Source organism: Zonotrichia leucophrys, chromosome 4 (assembly GCF_028769735.1).
Source record: "Zonotrichia leucophrys gambelii isolate GWCS_2022_RI chromosome 4, RI_Zleu_2.0, whole genome shotgun sequence".
Taxonomy (NCBI): Eukaryota; Metazoa; Chordata; class Aves; order Passeriformes; family Passerellidae; genus Zonotrichia; species Zonotrichia leucophrys.
Window position 1 is genome coordinate 36097752 of NC_088173.1, and position 23776 is coordinate 36121527.

Consider the following 23776-nt stretch of genomic DNA (forward strand, 5'->3'; position numbering starts at 1 on the left):
CTCTTCCAAAGTGTCCAAATAATTTGGTTATCCTTGCAAAACACTCCTCTTAAGATTTTTGGTGACAGAGAATGTGCTATCTGCATGTCCCAAGCACTCTTTAAATACACTTGCTTCTCATCCAAGTTTATCCAGACCAAACATTGGCTTGGGAGTCCTCTTGGTTCCCTAGGATCAGATTATCCTCTCCATGGATGATTCCTTTCCAGAAGCCATCCTGGAGCTGCTGTGCTCTGAGCCTGCAGTCCCCAAAAGTCACAGGAGTCCAAAAATGCTGCATATAGTACAGCTGGGTGGTAAGGAGAGATTTTTCAGTGTCCTCTTCCTGAACAGCCCACTCAGTTAATCTTTCTAATTTTTTAGTAGGGCTATATGAAAATCTTTTTAAAGAGATTTAAAAAGATTTAAATCTCACTCTGTACAGGCACTGTTATTTTATTTAAGTTATAGGTGATGTCCAGTCAGGACATGGGTGCATGAAAACTTCCTCTCCACAACTGCTGCTCCTAATAGGGAGTGCTCATGTTGCCAGACTCTCAGCCCTTACTCCACGAATCTGAGAACTCTGAAGATAAAGGAATGGACCTTTTGCACCTAGACGCTGTGCTGGGCAAGCTCCCAAGAACTGGACCCTCTTATTATACAATGTCCTCCCTCTGCACTCCCAAGCAACCACAAACCCAGAGGTAATGAAGGATTAAAGTGTTGCTGGTCTGCAAGTCCAGTCCCCTGAATGAACACAATGCAATATTCAGTTCCAGACCCTTTGTCATCACTATTTCCAAGTTGAAGAATTTCATGATTAAACAAGGAAGATCTGGAAACCAATAGAGGATCTTAAATCTCCATAGAAAAAGCTGGAATAATCCTTATTGTCTCCTACTTTGTTTTGTTTCTAAAATGGCTAGAACAAAGCACAAATTAATCTTCCATTAGTAAAAGCATACCTGCTACAAATTATTGTTCTTCATTGGTAATGTAAGCTCTTCATATCAAAGGAGGAAAAAAAAAATTTTGCATTTTCAAAAGCCTAACTCATTCCCCACTGCACCAAACCCAGGATGTTTACTTTTTTCTGCATTTCAATCAGCTGAGTAAATAAAACTAGACTGGTAAACCTCTGTTCCTGCCAGCACAATACCGCTGTGTTGAATCAAGGATTTAGCTTAAACATTTCTGCAGATGATTTTTGGAAGTTCTATTTAACCTTTGTTTTCAATTTTCTACCCAACTCAGGATTTTTTTATGGCTTAAGCAAACCCACAGGACTGAAACAACAAGCTAATCTGGGGGCTGGGATTAGTCATGTCTCTTTAAATAAAGTACATATGTTGAAGCACGAAAAAGAGCAGATAATCACTTACACCCATACAACATATGGGGAGAGCGGGCTATGGCAACAGTTTTAAAAGAGGCATCTCTTCAAAAGGGGCTTCTCAGTTTTGTGCCTGGTGCTCCCCATCCTTCACCTCCCACAACCTGGGCCAGACTCCCTGAAAGAGCCCAGACTGAGCTTTGCAAGGTTTTATATAGTAATAATCAAGGTTAAATCTTTACATTTGGCTCCTACTTTTGGCTGTTAAGTTGTGCATTCTGAGATTCATTTCTTGCAAGCCTTTGTGCAAGAGACTTCTATGGAAAAATACTACAAAGTAGAGGAGTACGTTGTGAGTTTTGTTTCCATTCAGAAACTTGAGAGAACATATACAATTTTGTTTAGTCTTTAATTCAGGGCTGTGTGCCTTTAGCCATGGCCATTTGAAACTTCCATGGCAGACAGTATGCTGAGGAGGGCTTGTTTTGGTCATTTGAGGATTGATTTTTGATGGCTGCAATGCAGGACATTTCTGCTTTGTCCCTATTAATAGGATTTGAGCATGTGCTCTTGTGAATGTGGTCACAGTGCCTAAAAACAGTATCTCCTGTGTCCTCAGAATAAATACATGTTTTTCTAGGGAATTCCATGTTTTTCTTTTTCAATTTCATTTCATTTTTAATCTTCCATTGTGGAAGATGGGATGGGAGCAGGTTTCCACAAGAGGAAGAAAACTGCAGCACAACTACAGTGATTAATGCCAGGATTAAACTATCTCAAGGTCCCTAATTAATATAGCGCCTCTTTTGCAACAAAAGGTGCTCCGAGCTAAGACCCTGGGCCTCCCTGTCTGAAGGAAGGAAAATTGAATTTCCAGGATGACTTTCAGGTGAGTTTCTACTGCACTAAATGAGTTTTTCCAACAAACCCAGGAGTACAGCCTCACACACTCCTCTTTGAAGGGGTCCCCACATTTTGTGCTTTCTAAAGAGCATGCAGGTGGTCTATGGCACAACCCAAGCTAGGCCCTGACTGAAACAGTAACACAATAAAACGGGACAAAAAGGGAAACAAACTGGCAAAGCCCTTTGCCTCTTGCCTTCTTTCTCGTGGGTCTGCAACTGCTCTTGGCAGCTACAGCTGATGTGTTGCTCTTCCAAAGTAAACAACATAAAATCTAGTTGCCACATACTACAGCGTAGAAGAATGTCAGGAAGACTGGTCTGGCCTGGGGAAACACTAACAGACTCAGCTACAGCCAGGCAGCACCAGGGAGAGAAGGGATGGATGCCTGTGGGAACTTCAAAGGAAAGGTCCTGTCTGTAAGGAAGAGAACATGATGGCTTCTGGACTCTGCTGAGAGAGAACCTCTCCCTTCCAGCCACTTGGAAAAGTCCTCTGTAACTTCAGGTGCAGCAGCTGCTTGGCCCCCATTGATGAACCCTCTTAATTTGCTTGTAGGACCTGAATTTTTTTAGCTGAATGACTTCTCTCCCCTCCCCATTTTCCAGCAGTTTTCCATGTCATTAACACAATGAGAGCTTGCAGCAAAGACAAGAGCTCAGATTTCACTAGATACCCTCAAGAGTGCATCTGGATTACCATCAGTGTAGCTTTTCATTTTTTCCCTTCACTATAACCATGATGATTTGAATGAGCAGTATTTAAATGGCTGCAGAACAAGCACTGCACTGCCATGCATTGCAAAGGCTTTGCCTGAAACCCTGTTTTGCACAGAGAATGGTGGTTAAGCATCTGGAAATGGGGATGGTTTGTTGTGCTGCAGCATCTGGCATGGGGTGGATGGAAACCTGGTATGCAAGGTGCTACAGTGCACACCTGACCACCTGGAAAGGAGCTGATGGATGGATAATGGAAGAGCCATGCTGGACTATTTAAATATAATGTATTTTCTGTTGTCACATAAGGCTTCCCACAGGAATGTGAATACGAAAAAGATTCAGTGCAGTCTTGTCTGTGACAATCTGAGACATTTTGCACATCCAGCATCTTCCCAGCACAATAGAAAAGCACGAAGGAAAGCCTCTGAGCTGCTCGGCTCCAGAAATCACTCCACACAGCAGCAACCTCCAGTGAAACAGCCTCACAGCTGCTCCAAAGAATTCCAGCTGCTAACACATCCTCATGAGGAGCCATCTGCTAGCAAGAGTGCATCAATACTGTGCTGATATGCCTACAGCCTCCACCTCACAGGCTACAGGTGCACGCAGCACAGCAGGCCTTCGCCATCCAAAAAGTTTATGTAGTCCCTGGCTTGAAAGATGAGCCTTCCCTGCAAGCTTGCAAAGGCTGAGGGAATCAATCTTCCAAAACAACATCTTCCTGGGTACATTTGTTGATAGTAAATTAGTTTGTGCTCAAGAGCCTTTTTGTGCACCCTCTGCATCCCACTTTCAGCCTCAGATAGGCCAGGAGTGAGGTACGTGTGACGTGGGCAGAGCTGCCAAGGACTAAACAATGCTCCTCTCCGTCTCTGCTCACCTGTGTTTGCCAACAAGCCACACACAGATGAAAGAGCAATGGCCACAGTGGACTTCAAGCACCCAGAAAAAGCCACAGTAAAAGGCTGGGAAGAAAAATCCCCTCCCAGCGTGTGTTTGGGGAGGCATGGTGAGAAGCTACACACACCACCCCAGAGGCAGCTTTTTGGGGTCACTTCATACTAAAGAGATCTTTAAAGGGCAGAAGAGATCCCCATTCTGCAGGAATCCTTAAAAATTCTGTGTAAATATACTGAAGAAGACATCAAGCAGAACTTCTTCATAAGGGCCTAGGTAAAAGCATGCTACTTTTGGGGATGGTACCTCTCATGAAATGGAAGCCAATATCTTCCTGCAATCAGTGGCAGGCACAGAAAACTCTTGCAGCTCTGAACAACATATCCCACATACACAGGCTCACATCTTTTCCTGGCTACATGCCTCAAAAGCAGGACTAGAGCACAAATCTTGCTGTCTCAGAGGGCACAACCCACTGAACTGGCTCAGTACCAACCCTTCATATAGGGAGAATGCCACTGGCACAGGGTGAAGGACCCACATATGTGGCTACCCTACTTCTCTCCTGAAATGCTGGGCTAAGCCAGAAAAGTTAACAAGGACAAAAATAAACAGCTCCGTACTCAACAAATCTCTTGCTGGGTAACCCCTGGGTAACCAGTGCCCCACTGCAGGAATGTCACAATCTCCCATGCTGGCACAATAATCCAGGGACTGTTCCTGAAGGTTAGGGAAGTTTATTTTTACAACTTTGCACAGTGCCTACAAATCTATCAGCCACACAACATCTGGTTCAGGCACTGCCCTTTGAATGGTTTTTCTGTTGGTGCAGTAATTAAAGGTATCCCAGGTGACACCTGATCCCTTATCAAGTTCATTAATTTAAGTGGAGTTATTTGGCTATTTTCTATACTTCATAATGTATTTCTAACCTTTAAAGTGACATAGGCAAGGACCAGATTGCAGGGGCGCTTATTAACAGCCTATTAAAATATTTTATGGCCTTTATTTTTACGTTGCCATAGGGAATCAAGTATTTTGCTGTTGTTAAACAGGCTCAGGATTTATGTTGCGAGAGCTTCACCACAGCCTAACGCAGAGTAATGCTAGGAAATGAGCTGGGAGAACAAGCTCTCATTCAGCTCTCCATGTGCTGTAAAGCTGTCATATGCAGATGGCAGCAAGGGGCCCTCCAATGCAGGCCCTTGGTTTGGTTTGTTTTATTAAATATAAACTGATAGAACAAGACCCAAGGCTCTGGGACCTGGGTGCCTTTTTACTAACCCTGTAGACCCATGGAGGGTTGCTCAGATAGGATCTTTGTGGTCCCCTGTGAAATAAATATTCTGTGGCTTTTTATTCCAGAGCTGCTGTAACGCATCCATGTTTTGCAACTGACTTAGAGCCAAAGACTTTGCAGGAATTCCACGATCTTACCTCCAACAAGACTATGATTGTATCTAGAGGACAACTATGATCTTACTGAAAACTTTTCTCAAGATTGCAAGCCCCTTCCTCTCTAGGAAGCTCCCCTCCAAAGGGAATTCCCCTCTCTGTTACAAATCTGTACTTCCTCCTAACTCAAGCACACCCAACACTGAGACAACACATGTCTTGAATTTAGAGAGTTAATGATGTCCTGCTTAGGTATTCAGAAATTACAATCAAGTTTGTTCTGAAATGCTTGGTTTGATAAACTTCCTGGGGTGAGCCTGGGGTCTTCCCGAGTTTATATTATGTTGCTCTTATTTTCTCAAGCATAAAAAGTAATTTGTAATGAAGCAATGCATTTGGAAGAGTATCAGCAACATACTTAAAAGTATTTTAATTGCTTGTGTTTTCAAAACGTTTTAATGAAGTCAAATCAGGAATAGACACTCATCTGCCAAAGAGCCTATAAAATATTTTACAATGACATTATAATTGATGCAACTGGTTGTATAAATTCCTGGCATTTTAAACAAAGATACTAGAGATTAGCTCAAGAAGATTATTCAGTAGGCATTTATTATTTCTGCTTTAATTATAAGGGTTTTGTTGTTTTTCTTCCCAGTTTTTAATTTAAATGTCATACTGTAAGATGATTTTGTGTGGGTAATCTAAAAGAGACTGCTCTCAGCGAGCAATCCCACAGCACTAGTGCATGACAAGTAGCCATATTAATAAATACTATTAAATGTACCATGCCTTTAATGCCTCATCCAAGACCAAATGACAGACTATCTGGGATCAATCCTGGACATCCAGGAGGGATTTCTCCTCTAATTTCATTTTACAGCAGAGCAATGGCAGGAAGATTGAGGCTTCCTGCAGAGCAGACTCCCTGTAACCCGGGTGAACAAGGGCTCTGAGGGTTTCTGAGCTCACTTGGTCTCCTGCATTTGTGCAGACTCCAATTCCCTTTCCTCCCAACCCTTGAGGGAGAAGCTGCACCTAAGACACTAAAACTTCACCCACAGGACCATGCCAGGTCATGGCACACCAATGGCACTACAAGCTCTGCCTGCTGAGAAAGCTTTTTTGGGGGGCCTTGACCTGGTTCAAATTAAAGCTGCATTTGCAAGAGCAGCTCAGCAGTAAGAACAAAAGCCTTGCTGAGAGCTGCCTTGCAAGTGTGCAATTCAGACATCTTCTAAAGAGCTCCCCTTATGCCTCTTCTCCCTCTCCTACCACGAATGAGAGAGGAGAACCCACTTCAAGCCGTGCTGCACCACACTCTCCTTTCCTGGGTGAGCAGTAAAGCGCTGACTCCCAACAATTTCCTCCTCCTGAAGCTCATTAGATGGTTTTATTAATTAGCAGGCTCCCAATCTTATCATGCACTGCACCTGAAATCTGGCTTGAGTTTTTGAAGAGAGTAATTAAAGCCAGAGGTAGTTGAATAAACAGTCACTGACAGAGACTAATACCCTACCAATATAATGAAGCAGCTTGCTAGACAGTAAGATGCCCAGGCTCAGATGTTAACCCAGTGCAAGGGCAAAACATGCTTTGGCTGGCAAGCACATCCACCTGCTGATGTGGACACCTCCAGGAAAATCCTGGATAACTTTGCTGAAAGCAATATCAGACTCCGGGGGAGAATTTGGGTCATGGAATCTGTCAGGGGCCAAAACAAACAGAAAACAAGTAAGGCAGCTGCCCTCAGAGCACACAGAAGTAGTAATAACCAACTGTTTCAACACCTTCCCTGTAGAGACTGCAATAATTAGCTGGTAATTATTGGGCATAATTTCCTTTACGTATACTAGAAGGTTACCTGCTTCAAGGACAGAAAATGTAGCTTTGCCTCCTTCATGCAAAATTGAATGGAAAATGCCAACAATTGCAGCCAAATCCCAGTATAGTTCTTCATCATCAGCCACTTGGTGTCTTTTAGAAACCACTCTGCGGTGTCATAGCCCAAGGTATTATCCCTGGTTAGCACTGCTGCTGCCAGAGCTGGCTCCCCCGTTTTGCACCTCAGAGGAATGAAGGAATAAACAGCAAAAGACAGAAACAGGGAGAGAAAAACCACTTACTTGATATTGTCAAGACATCCAGATTCAGGTTTCAGTATGGCAGTATGATGAAACATTTTATAGAGAGCAATCCCAAGGAAGATGACATTAAGCTGTAATGGAGGGGGAAGAAAAAAAAAAGGATTATGTGACACAGCACAACAGGGTGGGGAGAAAGTCAGCTCCTTCTCTGTAACAGATGGGTTACTGTAGGAAATTAGCTCATGGTACAGCTTTATAGTGACTGAATGACAGAGAATTTCTAAGAATTTTATAAGGTGACTTGGCCTGTAGATTACAGGACCGGCGATGCCATAGCCTTACCACAGCTGTGGCACTGCTGATACAAGGCTGGTTCTAACCTCAACTGTACTGCTTCAAAGAGCATTATGGAAAATCAAAAAGAGTAAGGGCTTCTCTGTGTCTGAGATGCGTACAGTTGTGAAAAGTCACTCCCAGCATCTTACTCAGCCAGCCCCATTGTAATGAAGCAAAAAAGCATCTTTTTTTTGGTGAATACACCTATTAAACACATCGGAACGGGGCAGGTAGGCAGGGAAAGCACAACTGATTGTACTTTGCACAATGCAAAGTTGAAAAACAAAAATAAAAAATAGTTTGATTTTTTTCTGTAAAAGATGCGATGGTGTTTCCATGCTTCAGCGCTCACAAGGCGGCCAATTCCTGGAAAGGAGTTTCCCAAAAGCCCAGTCTAGGATTTGAGACATAATCAAAAAGGGAAGATATCTTTTTATGAATGAATTGCTTAAGGGGGAAAAAAACCCCAAGAGTTGTAGTAGGTGGCATGCCCCCCTTCCTGATGTGGAAGGTTGCTGAAATGGCTCCCAAGTTGCAGGAGAAGCAGAAGAAGCAGAGACAATGTCTGCATTGAAGTCAGAGTGCCTGGTTTTCTGTGCTAGCCAAACTGTAGCCTAGTCAAAACAAAGGATGGTTTATTTAAGCCATATTGTAGCGATTAAAGTATAAGAAAACTCCAGCTGTCTCTGAAGTTGGGTTCTCTACCTTGTTGCTGTGTTAGCTGATATGCTGGCAATGTGCTAAACATGAAGTCACACAAGTTTCAACTTCTGCTGGTTAGGAAAAACCCTCAACAAACTTTTTTTCCAGTTTGGACTTTTCTTCATCCCCCCCTCCCCAGCTCCCAGATTTCCCTTTTTTTTTTTTTTTTGTTATCAATGCAAAAGTTCACTCTGGAATTCAAAAAAGGTGTAAGCAGTGAGTGGCATCAAAACAGTTTAGCACTTCTAAATGTCCAGTGGTAAAAACCAAACTCTGCAAGTGCCTGTTCTGAAGCTCCCTGGTCCATTTTGATCAAGTATTTTGCAATGCCAAGAGCCTCTCATAATGAGGGTCTAATTGCTATGCCAGGTAGGGTCAGAGAAGAACATGCCTTCCTCAAATTAATCTGTGTAAATTAAAGATAAAGAGAAAAGGGACAGCAAAAGTTTTATTTCTTGACCTGAGAGATGGAGTAGTTAATTAGGAGTTCTTACCATAATTATCAAGGTCGCTGGTCCTATAAAGCTCCAAATGAAGTAGGTGTCAAGTCGGAGCCAACATCTGTAATGAAACACAGGGGAGAGAAGGCATTCAAGGACTGCACCCAGGACATACATCAAGAGTGAGAGAGTGACAGAGAAGAATGTGAGCTGCAAAACACGCCGGTGGGAGACAGGAAATATTACATTGCTTGTTCATTTAAATGCTGAATTATATGCCCAATTTCTGACAGCGCTATTGATGGAGTAAGATAATTACCTCTAGAGGAAGCAGGGAGAAAATGGCACAAGGCCTATTTGCTAAGGCCTTCTGCATCTGTTGGAAAAACTCCTTAAACTGTGGGTTTTTTTAAGGAAGGGGTCTGATGAATATCCACAGAACTTCTTTGCTTTGTGCTGCTCTTTGCTCTCCAGCTCCTGATGCAATGCAAGCTGTATGTCAGCTGTCAAGCAAGATGACATTTCTCTAGCAAGTACATCAGAGAAACTTTGGTGCAAATAGGAAGCATGTATTGGATAACAGAAGGCTGAGGTTTAATTAGGTTCAGCAACTTCCCCTTTAAAGTGTTTTATTTCCCTGAACCTCCTGAGTATTTTGTTTCCACTAATGTTTCCAGGGTTGCATATGGTCTGCGCTATCACAAGAAGTTGATTCATGGCATAAAACTAAATTATTAATCGCTTAATTTCAACCGCATTTAATACTCCCCACATTTTTTAAAGCCCCTGGGAAATTACATTTCCATTCCTAGTTCATTCCAGGCGACAGGAAGATAAAATGGAAGTGACTCGTTACAAGACAGACAAATGTAAATTTCAAGAAAGTTCCACATGATGTTTAAAATAATAATATCTCGTCGTCTTTGCAATGCTGCAAATCACAGTTCCGTTTATATACAAAGGACTGAGAAAGCATAAAACCACTCTTCTACTAAACATCCGACAGAATTTCATGATTAGGCAAGTGACAGGAACTGTATATATGAATTTATCATGGTGGTGGAGATAGCAGTTCTCACAAATGACAGCTCTAGTGTATGTGCCTAATGCTTTTTCCCTTCCAATGGACTTTGCAACAGGCAGAAAGGTCTGTGCCAGCAGCCCCATGGGAGATGATCAGCAGGAGATGCCTGATGAGAGAATAAAGCATGCCCTGAACTTCTGTGGCTGGGAGAAGCCAAAATACGAATAAATTCAAATATGCAGAGAAAACTTCTCACTTCCCTTCCTGACCATATAAATTTCAGGTCTCATCAGCATTGGATATGTATTGATATACACACACACTCATAAGGCTATTTGTCACGAATTAAAATACTGTCACTTCCCTAACTGTCACCCCTGAACTGCCTCTGCAGTTGCTCATCCAGAATCCTCACGTGATAGCAGCAAAATCTTAATGCAAGAGGCAAACAGAGGCTTTCAGAGCTATTGCTGGGAAATCTTGTTTCCTCCCTGGCTGCTGAAGTTCAAGGTGATTTAGATGCAGCTGGTAATGGAACAACATGAGTGACTCGAAACTACTTGAGTCTGATTCCCTATAGGAAAAGGTTTATGCCATCATGACATCTGTGTATCACCCATAATGCTATCTGAAATGTCACCCAATTGCAACTAGATTTGACAAAGGAATAGAGGTTTCAAGGATAATGAAGTCCCTGTAAAAAGTGCCCCCCCATTCCGAAACAAGGATGTCTGCATAGCAGCAGCTCACATATTTACACGGCGTTTCAGACTTTATACCTACCCCATCCCCCTCAGGAAAAATGAGTAACTGGTGCTTATGCCTCAGCTGCTGCATATAAATCACAGAATACGCAGCCCCATCACTTTTTTTCTACTGATAATGAGTGCTGGTGTGTGGGAGAGCACTCAGAGGGTTGTGGGGGTTTTGTTTTTTTTTAAATGAAAATATTTTGAACTTTTTTTTGACAGTTTAATATTCAAAACAACCCCTAGCCCCTGCTGCCCAGAAGTTGAGAACACTGTATTTTAGTCACCATCAACTTAGTTTTCCTTCAGCATAAAGAGTGACCTGGATCTTGGAAAGAGGAAAAACATAAACCCTCTCTTTACTTCTTGAAGCACGGTGATCACCCTTCAGTCACATCTGGTGCAGCTGGTTTTGAATGAATATAGATTGGGACATGGGGAAAAACAGGGAAAGCTGAAATTCAGGATGAGCATAAAGCTGTGCCAGGCTCAGCAAAGAAGAGCAAAGCAACTGGTACCTCTTCCAGACAGCAAAAAGAATGAAATTTTCCACCCCACTCCCCTAAAATATCTGCCTCTTCATTTGTAGAAAACAACTGAGGATGCTGTGGATGAGAAACAGCAGAGGAACCAGGTCCCGCCATCAGGGTAAGCGGGGTCCAGGCATGGAGCAACAGGAGCCCCAGGAGAGATGCCTTCACCTAAGCTGAAGCACAGCTTGTGAAAAACAGAGAAGGCTTTTTTTGGCCTCTCTGCACACTTCAAAGAATGCAATGTCATTTTTTATTTGTTTGAATGGAAAATTTGCCTTTCTGTGAAACAGTGTACAATACTCAGCCTTGGGGGACTTAAAAAAAATGGGGTTCTTGGTGGTCATCAGGAAGAGATGAAACTCTGAACCTGTTTAAGTCATACCTCATTAAAAATGCAAATTAAGACCAAAACATCAAAACACAGGCATCCCGCCAACTGCGTTGTGGAGCTGTAAATTGCTAATCAGACAAGTACCACACTGAGCTTTTCTTGCCTTAGAAGACAAAAACCCACGCGCACAATGAGCTGCATAAATGAGCTCCTCCAAACAAGGAAGCAATCAGGCAACTCACTTCCCAGAGCTGCTAATCTTGGGCTGCTGAGTTACTTGTGACCCTCCACGAGCAGCTGTGCTGTGAGCACGGACTTGCCACATTACGAGTTTAGGCTGTGCTGCCATTGAGCAAACTGAGCCTTCAGGGCTCAGTGCAAGGCAAGGGATTATCAGGAAATGTGCGTATGTAGGGAATACTGCTCAAAACCCCACTGCTTCTTCTAGGAGTCACCCCAATGCATTCACTTCTCGTGACAAGCTCTGTGGCACTGCTCTCCTTCACTTTTTAATTTCCTCCTTTTCCACAGTGGCAACTCACAATATTCACCTAAGGCTTTGCCCAAGTAATAAAGACTACAAAGAGTTTACTCTATTTTCTGCATGAAGAGAAATCAAATACTAAACTATCCCCGGTGTGCATTAAATATAACCAATAAACAATCATTAGCTGCCATTGGACCATAAAATTTGAAGAGCCCTAAACATATCATGTTGTTCATGGGAGCTCAGTGGTTTGTTTCATGTGGCTGTACAGCCTCCTTGTCAGGGTGCAGCAATGGGATATGCATGCACCAGACATGCCTTTCAAGGGTGCAATATAGGTTCTGCTTAATGGAGTTCAGCATCCACATAGCTCACGCTTCCTCCTCCAAATGCTGGCAGCAGCACTGCAAATAAAACAAGTTCAGTGGAGCCACCCAAGACAGAGCACATTGTTAGATGCTATTTTCTGAGCAGCATTTACATGCATGAAATGTCGGCGCCTGGCTGATGGACTTGGAGGCTGTGTACATACACAGGGCTTTCATTTTGCTTTCTGACAGCTGGATTACTTACCATGTATATCCTGCTTTATAGCATTCCAAAAGGGGGGAAGAAGGGGGGAGAGACAAAAGAGAGATCCTTGCCATGATGGATTTGATCACCAGTGAATGAATATACCTACAAGTTTCTAAAAAATATTGAACAACTCAAAGTCTAGCTGCTTTCCTCTGCAATTTGTGAGAGGCTTTGATACAAAACCCATGAAAGTATGGAAATATGGAATAGTTTCTTGCTGCTGATTTGGGATGGCATGCTTCTAGCACAAGTCTTCTCAAAGGCCGCTAAAGCCATAATTGAGCTTTTACTGAATTTTAGATGCAAGTGTAGTTTTCAAACACTAACTACAAATGCAAATACTATTTTCTATACTATTTTCTTTGCATTTTGCAGCATTGCCCACCATGACCCTTGACATCATACCCATTGAGGAAATGGATGGACTTGATTAACACATGGGATAAGGCAAATTATTTATTTTTTAATTTATTTTTTTAAGTACAGTACCAGTATCTTCTTTTTTGCAGCCTAACTTGAGCTGTGGCCATTTCAGACCCAGCAGCTGAAGATATGGCCTGCAAGAAATAGTAACCTGGAAGCTTATGAGAGCACTGCCAGAATCTCTTTGGCAGTGGGGGGGAACCACACTGTCTACAGTGGGGTTTCCTGCTTTTCATCTTCATTTGAGAGATTAGAATCAGAATAAGGTGAGATGCAACATTTCTGATTTATCTCAAACACAGTTGAGCTAGCCTGAATGGGATGATCTTTTAAGAGACTTTTTGCTGCTGCTTAGTCACAAAAGCAAATTAATCTCCTAATATAAGGGGTTTGAACTGTTCTAAAACAAACAAACAAACAAGCAAACAAACACAAAGAACTAGGAAAAGGATCAATCCCTATCCTTGAATTAATTATAAGTGTATAAGAATATCTTTATGGAGTAGCTACTCCAAAATGCCAATATGAGTAATAGGACATGGGATACTTCAAGAAAACCACAAGCACCAAGTTATGAGTAAAGCAACAGAGGGAGGAACAACTGCCTGTTCCTGGCTATGTAATCTGGGAATGTGTTACAGGAGGGTTGGATTTAGAAAGGAAAATGAAATCAAGAAAACCCTAGACTGCGTGTTTAAGCAAATCATTCTGAGATGTATGAATGGTGGCACCAAATGCCAGGCAAAAAACAAATAACACTAACAGCTCCATAAGTCCTGCTTAAACAAATGCAGTAAATAATGGAGGGAGGCAAGTAATATATTCCAGAGGATGTTTTACAAAACCTGGCAAAACCAAGCAACTTCTTGCAATCAAATTATGCATGCCTGGCATATAATTCACTACAAATTCTAATCAGTTCTACCCTTCTAATAACATTATACTGAAAAATACATCATCATCCATCAACCAGATGGAGCATGATAGTTATACAAAACATATTGTATGGTTTTTATTTTCCTCTGTGAGAACGTGATAAAATTGTACATTCTGGAATTAAAAATTATAAATAAATATTTTAGATTTGCAAATCCCTGTAAATATTTGTTTGCAAAATATTATATATACATGTTTAATCATTTAAAATACCACTTAGTGCTGTGGTGAGGGAGACATATTTTATTGGCACACACACAGGACTGCTGCCTCTTCAATGCCAAGATAGCGAAGTGTTCGTCTTCAGGGAATTTCAGCCAAACTTTCTGCCTGCACCTTCCATGCCATGGAAACATTTTGGCAACCAAGGTCTATTTGCAAAAGCCAAAAGGGTGAACAGTGTGGAAAGTAGCCACAAGATACTACACTGTAAACTGGACAGGTTAGGACAGTGCTCCAGCAATGGCAGATGTGCTGTCCTTTCCAGACTACTGGAATATGTTTGAGGCTTAACGTGCCTGATGTAGGCCACTGTGAAGAGCAATGTCCTCCACAGGAACACCACAGTTAAGAATAAATTTGTCTAAAGGGACAAGGCAAACTGTTTCCATACCTGATTTAATAGGTGCTTATATAATGCTCAAGAGGGGGAGTGAATAGAAGAGCTTGTTGGGGCAGGAAGCAGGTGGCAACTGATGGAAAATCTCCTTCAGAAATGGCAATCAGCTGTTGTGTTACCTATTCTTTGCCCTCTAGGCCTGTAAAAGTCAGTCAAATTACTTTGGATAAATTGGTAGAGATCCTAAAAAACTTACACCCTCCTACCCTTATCTGTAGGAGATTTCCTTTCCTTTCCATGAAGTGTGACATTTATACAAATTCAGGTCACTGCTCTCCTACTCATGGGAGGAACACAACACAAATATCCATCTGGGAGCCAAGCTTGCCTGCTGGCATGGTAATGGATCATGAGCAGTTCCACTGCTCTACAGATCTGCTTTTTCAAAAAATAAAGGTTCATATATACAAATAAGGTTTCAGGCAAAAAATCTGCTGTTGAACCTAACAGAAAATCAAATGCTGCCATGGCCTAACCTGATCTATGCCAAAAAAGAGCTTCAGAACCAACAATGGCTCTTTACTCTATATGCCTTCATATTGAGCCCTTAACTCAGTTAAAGTGAGACTGAAAAGGCAGACTGACTGAAAGGGAAGAAAAAAAAAAGGTCAATAAAAACACACTGTTAATCCTATTGTAGCAAAGATGGCAAAGAGAATCAAACATTCAAATCTTCCCCTTGTTTTCCATTCAACAGTGTTGCATGATAATCTAACTTGTGCTTTCATAGCAGCTTCAGCAATGTTGAAAACACTTAAGAATACTCGTAATGATAAATGATATAGCTGCTCTGATTTGCAAAGAGCCTAATGCTTTCCATAGTCACCACCTATTTTGCCTGCAGGCTCTGTTAATTTGATAGAACAGTTTTAAAGAAAGAGGAAGAAAGCAGTACCTTCATCCAAATATGAAATACTCTTTGGTTAGAGAAGGAGGATCTTGCTGATATAGTACCAAACTGAAACTAGGGACAGTGACCTCTGCTGATGTTATGCAATGATGTGACAAAATTTTCCTCGACTGACTTCCCTAGAAAATACCTTTGCAAATCATTTCATAGCGGGGAATTTGTCCTGCAAGAAACAGAGATAAGGCAAGGCACGCCTCCTGGCTGAGTTCTGCCTGAACAATTCCTCTGGGCTCCCCATGTCCATTTGTTGCCCCCACTCCCATCTCTCCTGAGCAGGTCCAGGCAAAGCCACGGTCACTCACACTTTGTCCGTGCCGTAGCTCCGGTAGTCCACGGCTGCCGACACGGCCACAATCAGCGCAGGCATGCCGTACCCCACCAAGTAGAAATACTTCCTCCGGGAGTGCTCGCTCTCAAACACCTCCACCAGCATGATGTACAGCTGCACACCCTCCAGGAACATCCACGTGAAAGCTGCCAGGAAGAAGAAGTGCAGGAGGGCAGCAAAGACGGCACAGGCAATCTGCGTGAGGATTGAAAAGAGCAAGGAAAGCTGTTTGTAGCATGATTAATTAATGCAACAGTCAGGAGTACTCTTACTTGGAGGCTTAATAAAAATGAGGGTGTTCTTATCTTCCCTCTCCAAAGAAAGAACTTTTTTACACTTGGAAAATACGTGTGAATTGTTTTAAAATAGTACAAGCATATATAAGTGATACTAAAAGATACAAAGGCAAGCACATACACAATCATGCAAATAAGCAGATGAAGATGTACACAATATAAGCTCATTTTTACAACCTGCTTATTAAACATACACACACATTGACAAGCAACACACATACAGCCCCTGAAATCACGGCAGGCATCAGCATGTGAATCCCAGTTATTAACCAGGGGCCCAGCCCTTTGAGGACTCGTGCATGGCATGAAGACAGTGCAGGAATGTTTTTCACTGGTCAGACACAGCAGATGCACTGAGACAAGAGCCTGTGACAGAAGCAGAAAGTGCTTTGTCTCTTACTGGCTGGTCAGTCCGGTTGATGCCGATGAGGAAGAGGAGCTCAGCCACGAAGAGGCTGATGCACAAGTTCTTGTGAATTGTGTTGCGGTCGCTCTGCAGCCCACGGAAGAAGCAGAAGGTGAAGATGCAGATCAGGAGGCAGACCAGGGAAAGCAGGATGCCAACCCATGTGATGAAGTCCAGGAGCAGGTCGTGGACTGCATCGCTGTGCTGAAGGTAAAACAAAAAAATCTCATCAGGTGCATGATGCATGACTTCTAATGCACACAGAGTGAGGTCGTCTGTGGCACAAGGCATGAGTAGCAAAAAGATTAAATGCACCTAAACTTGAACCTTGCAGCAAGAAAACTGCAACCTGAAACACAGACTCCAATGCATCTTGCAAGCTGCAGGTACCCTGAACAGACTCAGACCCCAAAACCTTGCAGAAGCATAATGCTGCTGATGAAAATACTGAGATATCAGGGCTAGTCTTGTGTGCGACTCAATCTTGCACAAGCATGGCAAAGGAGTGCCTGGACACCCAGTATACAGAACCATTGAACAGAGTGATTCAAGTGTAAAAAAGCATTTCATGCTAACAACATCATGTCCAACAACTGCAAGTCCATTACAATCATTTGCCAACAGTGAAAAAAGATTCTCTTTAAATGTTCAGAGATGTATGAGCTCGGAGGCTTTGGAAAGAAAGAGATTGCTTAAATTTTTTTTTCTTTTTTCACAGGGGAAGGAGAAAGGAAGTTTGATTTTTCTTTTTCAAACCCTGGAGTTATATTTTAGAGCTCCTGGGAAGTCAGATTGATCCTGAGAACGTTACCCAGAAAAAAAAGACAGACCTTTTAACACAAATTTGCTTTTAAACTGTAACAGAACAGTGATTTTAAGACAGCCTGGAAAGTGACTGATTCCCTGTGATGAACTTTTAACATGGATGTACTTCAAAGCCATGCAAACAAAGCCAGTGCAAAACTAGGCAAAAAAGTTTTCTGAGAGTCAGGATAGGTGAACCTTGGCTCTGCTGACAAAACACTGCTGCATTGCTCCTGAGCTTATACTGGATGACTCTCATAGAAAGAGGAGGCATATGATGAGACCTTCCTGGTGAGTGCATTGCACTTGCCTATTCAGGCTGTAAAACTCGTATGTAATTCCCCAAGTTTCCACCAGATGTGGTGAAATTATAGATATCATTACTTAACAAAATGTAAATAAAACACAAGGAATACATGATGAGCCATGAGAAAATTGCTTGGCTAAGTAGTTAGAGTCAATGACCTGGGGAACCGACTGGCTGGAAATCTCTGGGGGCATTTCACAAAGACCAGAGTAGCTCAAAGCCCAGCTTTGTGATCCACCAGATTGTGTTATAAATGGTAATCACATTCTCCACTATTTCTGGCATTTTGATGACTTGGGCATTACGTAGGCTGGCAAACACAATAGTGTCACACTTCAAAAAGCCAGGGCAAAGTGGAAACATTTTTCTCTCCATGGGATAAAAGCTTATGACAGATGGAGGGAAAAGGTGATTAATTTATCCACTTTCTTTGCCTGCTTGCCAATGATAAAGTTGCATAAAATGTCAGGCCTTTCCCGATATACACTCTGCTATGTCGGCACACACAAGAAACATCTCAAACCTTTCAGCTCTTTGGCTTTACCAGCATGAGTGAAAGGCATCAAACGATAATGAAAGACGGGGAGTGATTCTCTGCTCCATCCCTTCCACGCTGGAAGTTTTGTCTCCAGGAAGACTTGGAAGTGGAGAGATGGAGGGCTCCTTTGCCCAAACCCCCTTGCATCTCTTTCCAACTATTTCCAATACCTAAGGAACTAGAGGTCGCAAGTCCAATGGGGAGACAAGAAATCATTGTGTGCTTTCTGTGGCTCATGACAGAAATGTCTATTCCAGCCAGCTCATCCAGCAGCGCCCAGAAACCTGACAAGATGAAGCACATCATTTCCCTGGCAGCTGTGCATTGCTTTATCTCAGTGTCATTCCAGATCATCCATCCCTCTTAACTCTGCGGAAAAATGTTAATGCAAACCTTGCACCTTGCAAATCATTCTTTCTTTTGTCTGAGGCTGCAGGGGGATGGCAGGAGAACATCTCCCTGAACAAGCCCTCATCTGATTAGATTGGCCTGCCAGGCTGAATGGACCAAGAGCTCTTGGAGAAGGCAGCTAATGCAGGTGGATGCAGGGAGAAAGAAACCAGGCAGACTTTGGCCAGATGAACACACCCCACCCAGATGGGGCCAGATTCATCCACCCCAAGACAAATTTAGCATGGTGCAGGGAAAATTCTCCAAGGGCTTCTTCTCTCATTGGTTCCATCTCCTGCACCTCTGATCACAATACCACAACTCTGCTGAATTTAAGACATGATGCAGGAATTAAAGGTGGTTTTGCTCTTGGAGAGGGATCCTACCATCTAGGTTCTTTGCCTTCTTCAGGGAAGGGCCGCTTGCCCAAGAAGCTCACCATGTTTAGCAGTAAATATGCTTCATTGCTGCATCATTATTATTATTATTACTATTAGCACTCTTACTGCTTTTCTTTTTAATATTAATCATAAAGATAATACCGATTTTATGTAGGTAACACTCATCCCTGGAGTGCTGGGAAACAACCATAAAAACAACTTCTCCATAATTACAAACTCCCTCCCCAAACTCAACAAACTCACAGAAGAACAAACAGAAAGGAATGATAACAATGAACTGGGAACAAGAGCAATTTTTAAAAACACCTCAGGCGAAAAAAATATGATTTTGTAGCTTTTCTAGTAAAGTCCAAGAGAAGAAGTGAGCTGAATTTTAAAGCCTGGGTACACTCCAGCCTGTTTGAGACGCCAGTTTCAGGTGCTACTGCAGAGCAAAAGGATCAGGGAAGACTTGATAAGCACTGGCACCCTTCCCATGGCAGTGCCAACTGCTCCCTCAGGGCAGGCACATCCAGAGCTTGTACATCAGCAAGTGCAACAAAAGGCAACTTGCCTTTTGCTGGAGACTGAAACCTGTAAATTACTACACTGTTTTATCAATTGGAAAAATATGGGAAAGGGAACAACAGTGGTAATCTCTCCCAGTGCCATGAGGTTTTCCTTGCCATCACCTGATGGCTGTGTGACAAACAAGGAGCAGCATAATCTGGCTCACACAGCTAGTATATGAAGTTCCAGGGTTAAAAATGATACAGGGCACACCAAGATTCTGTATGTAGGTCTCAGCCTTCAAGCCTGTTTTCTTTACCACAGAAAAATGCAAGAAGAGCAAATTTTCTCTTTACCTGTCCAGCACAGTTCAAAACTCCTTGATTGAGGATAAAACAGCTCAGATGTGCATGGTAACCACTGTGTCACAGCATGGTGAAGGTTGGAAGGGACCACCAGTAGGGTCATCTGGTCCAAGCTCCCTGCTCAGGTCCAAGTGGACTCTGTGCCACTGATCATGACCCTCTCGGACCTGCCATTCCCAGAAGATCCCCAGGAATATCTTTCCAGCACAATGAAAGCCCTAGGGTCTCTAAAGCATCCAACATACACCTGAGACCACCAGTGTATTGACTACAGTCACCTCTTGCTTCTCAATGATCCTCCCAAATACTTGGGCAACCAGCAGTGCCCATGAGAAATACCAGACTTCAGTCCAAGAGACAATTCCTGACAGCATCAACCAAACAACTCCTTGCCCAAATGCAACATGGCTCTCCAGACTGGAGCTACGTGGCATAGCATGCAAGACACTGAGGTTTGTTGCCACTGAGCTACACTCACTTCACAGAATAGGCTGACACACAGATTATTTTTAGCAGACGAACAACTTACTAAGTTGTTCTTTACAAAAAACAACACACTTCAGTGACAGGGTTTCTATAGTAAGTATGTTTTTTACATTTATGATTTAGAAAATGCAAAGCCCAGTGAAAAGAGATGTCTCTGGCTTTGGGATAAAGACCTGTTTTTTTTCCAGTGGGGCTAAGAGCAGTAGGAGGAGAGTGCTGACAGGGATTTGTGCAGGAGGAGTAACAGGAACACTGGTAGCAACCACAGCAGGGTGAGCAGGCAGCCCCAATATTATCCAGGCTGGGAAAATCAATGAGCAGTTCTGGCAGTGTCTGTATACCACAGCTGAGCTAATAAAAACAAATCCCAGGGAATGTCAGCTTATGACAGAATGGCTCTCCCTGAGATGAACAGCCATTTCCTCCCTTATTAAAAACATCAGCAGAAGAAAACAGCAGCCAAACCAAGCTGCCAGCAGCAAAGGACACATTCCTTTGCCTAATCTGTCCTTCCAGGAATGGGAGAAGTAATATCTTTGGGGATGGAAGAATAAGCAAGCAGTAAATAAAAACACAATGTCATCAAACTAGCTCAAATATGACCGCTCTGTGCCTGGTGGGAGCTGGCAGAGTACTGGGCTGAGCAGAAACCCAAGTGGGACAGGTTTGAACTTCTCTGCCTTGCTGATGCTGCTTCTTGGATTTGTAGGTCTTTGGAGGCATGCAGTGTCTCTCTGACCTTTTTGCCCCATCCCTGGTGGTGAGAGGATTTACTGCTATGACCTGGCTGTAATGCTTTGCTGGCTATGTGCAAAGGGTTACTGAAGAGGCAGATGGTTTTGCAGATGTGTCAAAAGCACCAAGCTGGGGTACATGGACTAGGAGGAAACCCCAAGGATTCCTGAAGTGTAGCCGAGCTGGCTAAAGGCATCCCCTGCTGTGGCTATGAAAGCATGAGAGGCTTCAGGGGAGTTTTCCCCTTCTGTGGCCAAGAGGACGATGAGCTGAGGGGATCCCTTTGCTTTAGCACCCATCCAATCCATCTTCCCCAAGGATGCACCCAGGGAGGTAGGCAGCTGGGCTCCACAGTGAATACAGTACCCATGGACCTGGTGCACATTTCCTCTGGGCTCTGCAAACGTGATGTGATCCTTGGCACCATCAGGTCCTAACCCAGGAATAAAGAGAGCAAAATTCCCACCTGAAGCCTCTGTGCAATATTAATGTCTTCTTACTTTGGCCATTCACAACAAGGCTCAGATCCCTGAGTGTTCCTACAAGGTGGTTTAGTCATCTTTTCTCTCCTTGCCTTAGTCCGTGAAGCTGCCTTCATATTCTGCAACACAGATGAGCTTCCTCCTCTTCTACCCTCCTCAGCAAGATCAAGTCCTCCTAGCAGAACTCTCCCCCACAAACTTCTCCCCAGAAATGGAACAGCCTTTCAGCGACTGCCAGAAGCAGCAGCCATTCTAAGTCCTAGAAACCTCTGTGACCAGAACACAGATGTATGGGGACAGGTGTGCATAGAGAAATGGGTACAGACCTCATTTCACCAAGTGTCACAGACACTACTGCAGACACAACACGTGGCAAGAGCCCACTATTTCCCCTGTACTCACCAACCCCACTGCAACTGAGAGCCAGCTAAGGTCAGATTCAGTTGTGGAGAGGAGGTGAGGCTTAGGAATAATAATTGCATCCATCATGCTGCTCTCCCATGATGGCTGGATTTAGGCAGCTCTGATTACTCACATGGCATCCCAACCCAAGAAATGAGCTACAGAAGTTGTGACAAACATGGTGTAGACATCCACCCAGCCAAGCTGCCAGAAATGTGAGTTTCTGGAAAAAGCCTGGTCACAGTGTCATCAGCTTCTGCTGTCAAAACAATGGTCCTACTCAGCCCAGCACCAAGGGACAGCTGGGATGTGGTTCCACCACAGCACGACCACTACCTTTGCTTTGGTCCTCACATTCACCCTGCTCTTGGCCAGAAAGGAAGGGTGCAGCAAGACACAAATCAAGGCTTAGCATTTGCCAGTGTGAGCTACATAACGTTTAGAACACAGGATCAGCCTGCAATAACTTCAGCCTGCTCCTCTATTGCTTTAGGCAATGGACAGTAGTCATTCCACTCAGACTTCATACATTTCTATTCCTTTCTCTCCTCAGCTTGCCTTATGCTTCCACTCCCAAAATGATTAGCACAGTGTAACCTTTTTGTGGTAAAGAAAAACACCTGAAACTTTCCTATTAATTGCAACAGTAAAACACCTTTCTTTTTTTCCTCCTTTCTATTTGTATTTAAAAAAGAAGAGTAAGATCTGGCACTCACTACATACTGATAAGCAACATTTATCTACCCTGGGGGTACCTTTGCTTATTCTGGTTTGGGTGGTTTTTTTAATTGCATTTTCCCACCAGCTCTGAACTTGTTTTCTGGCTGCATAATTTTCCCATGATACATTTAAGATGCATCTGCTATAATTAGTATGATGCAAAGCACAAGCTTATGAAAAACAACTTGTAAATTTTGAATAATTCTACAGCAATTACATAGGTAGGATGGCTTATTTAATGATGGGATTTGTTCCACAGCATGGGAGCCACCACATTTTTTTTTCAGTGGCTGGAGGGGGACCTGCAGGTGAGAGTCCACTGCTCTTCCCAGAAGTTATGCATCCTGCTTGCATACACAGCCAGCTCTTGGTCATGGATGCTGTTATTTTACTCCAGTGGGTGAATAAAAAACTCTGACCCCAACTTATTTTAACAGGCAGAAAGCATCTTCAAATTAAATTCCCCTCTTAATCAGCTACTGTCCTAGTCAGACCAGAATTGATTCCAGCAACTCCTACTCTTCAAGCACACCAATAAATCCCTGCTGCCATGATCAGCTGGTGGCATTTTCTGTCCCTTTGCACAAAGACATATTGCTTTTTCACCTTGGAGAGCCAGATGGCCATCAATCACCTCTCCTCAGCCACACTACCTTGCAGCTCCACCTTGCCACACACACTCTGCTAATAATTACACCTCAGCCCAGAACTCCCAGAGCGGCCACTGAGACCCCCTCTGGAGAACAGGCTCTTGTGCCATGTTACCAGGCAGGGACATCATTCACGAGCAGATGTGACACTTGACAAACTGGTGCTGGTTTTTGATTAGCAGGACTATGATGTCTGCTCCACATGATGCCCAGTTTTCAGTCTCATTAGGCAGGGTGCTGTGGATACTCTTTAAGGCAAAGGACGTTCCCTATGGATCCAAAAATTCAAACAACTGAAGTCAGGAAACTACAAATCTCAATCATGGGAGAAAACTGTTTCTGTTGCAAAACTCCCAGAATATTATTAATTATTTTGATAGATCCTGGTCATTGCCAGAACACTGGTCTTAGAGGTCTTGCAGAAACATACCACGTCATTTCCCCAAGGATCATTCCACCTCCAAGAAGACTAACAGGCCATGGAATGACTGAGGAATGCCTTTTTGAACCAGCCACAAGATTAAAAAATGGCTCAAAAGCAATATCTATGAGGAGTGAGCATGAGTCAATGAATGACAACAACCCCCATGTTTTT

The 23776-nt window shown here is 43.1% G+C and overlaps 1 protein-coding gene across 25 annotated transcripts in view; it reads right to left on the bottom strand.

Moving 5' to 3' along the window:
* Positions 1–23776, bottom strand: part of ADGRL3 (adhesion G protein-coupled receptor L3) — a 498089-nt gene that overhangs the window by 47280 nt on the left and 427033 nt on the right. For all 25 annotated transcript variants that reach the window (XR_010439890.1, XM_064711138.1, XM_064711142.1 and 22 more), the window contains 4 exons: positions 16407–16616; positions 15685–15905; positions 8849–8915; positions 7356–7447 (listed from right to left, as the gene is read on the bottom strand). Coding sequence is in view for 24 of the 25 variants with exons in the window: in XM_064711138.1 (XP_064567208.1) it covers positions 7356–7447; positions 8849–8915; positions 15685–15905; positions 16407–16616 (590 nt within the window). In the remaining variant the exon portion in view is untranslated. The remainder of the gene's footprint in view (positions 1–7355; positions 7448–8848; positions 8916–15684; positions 15906–16406; positions 16617–23776) is intronic.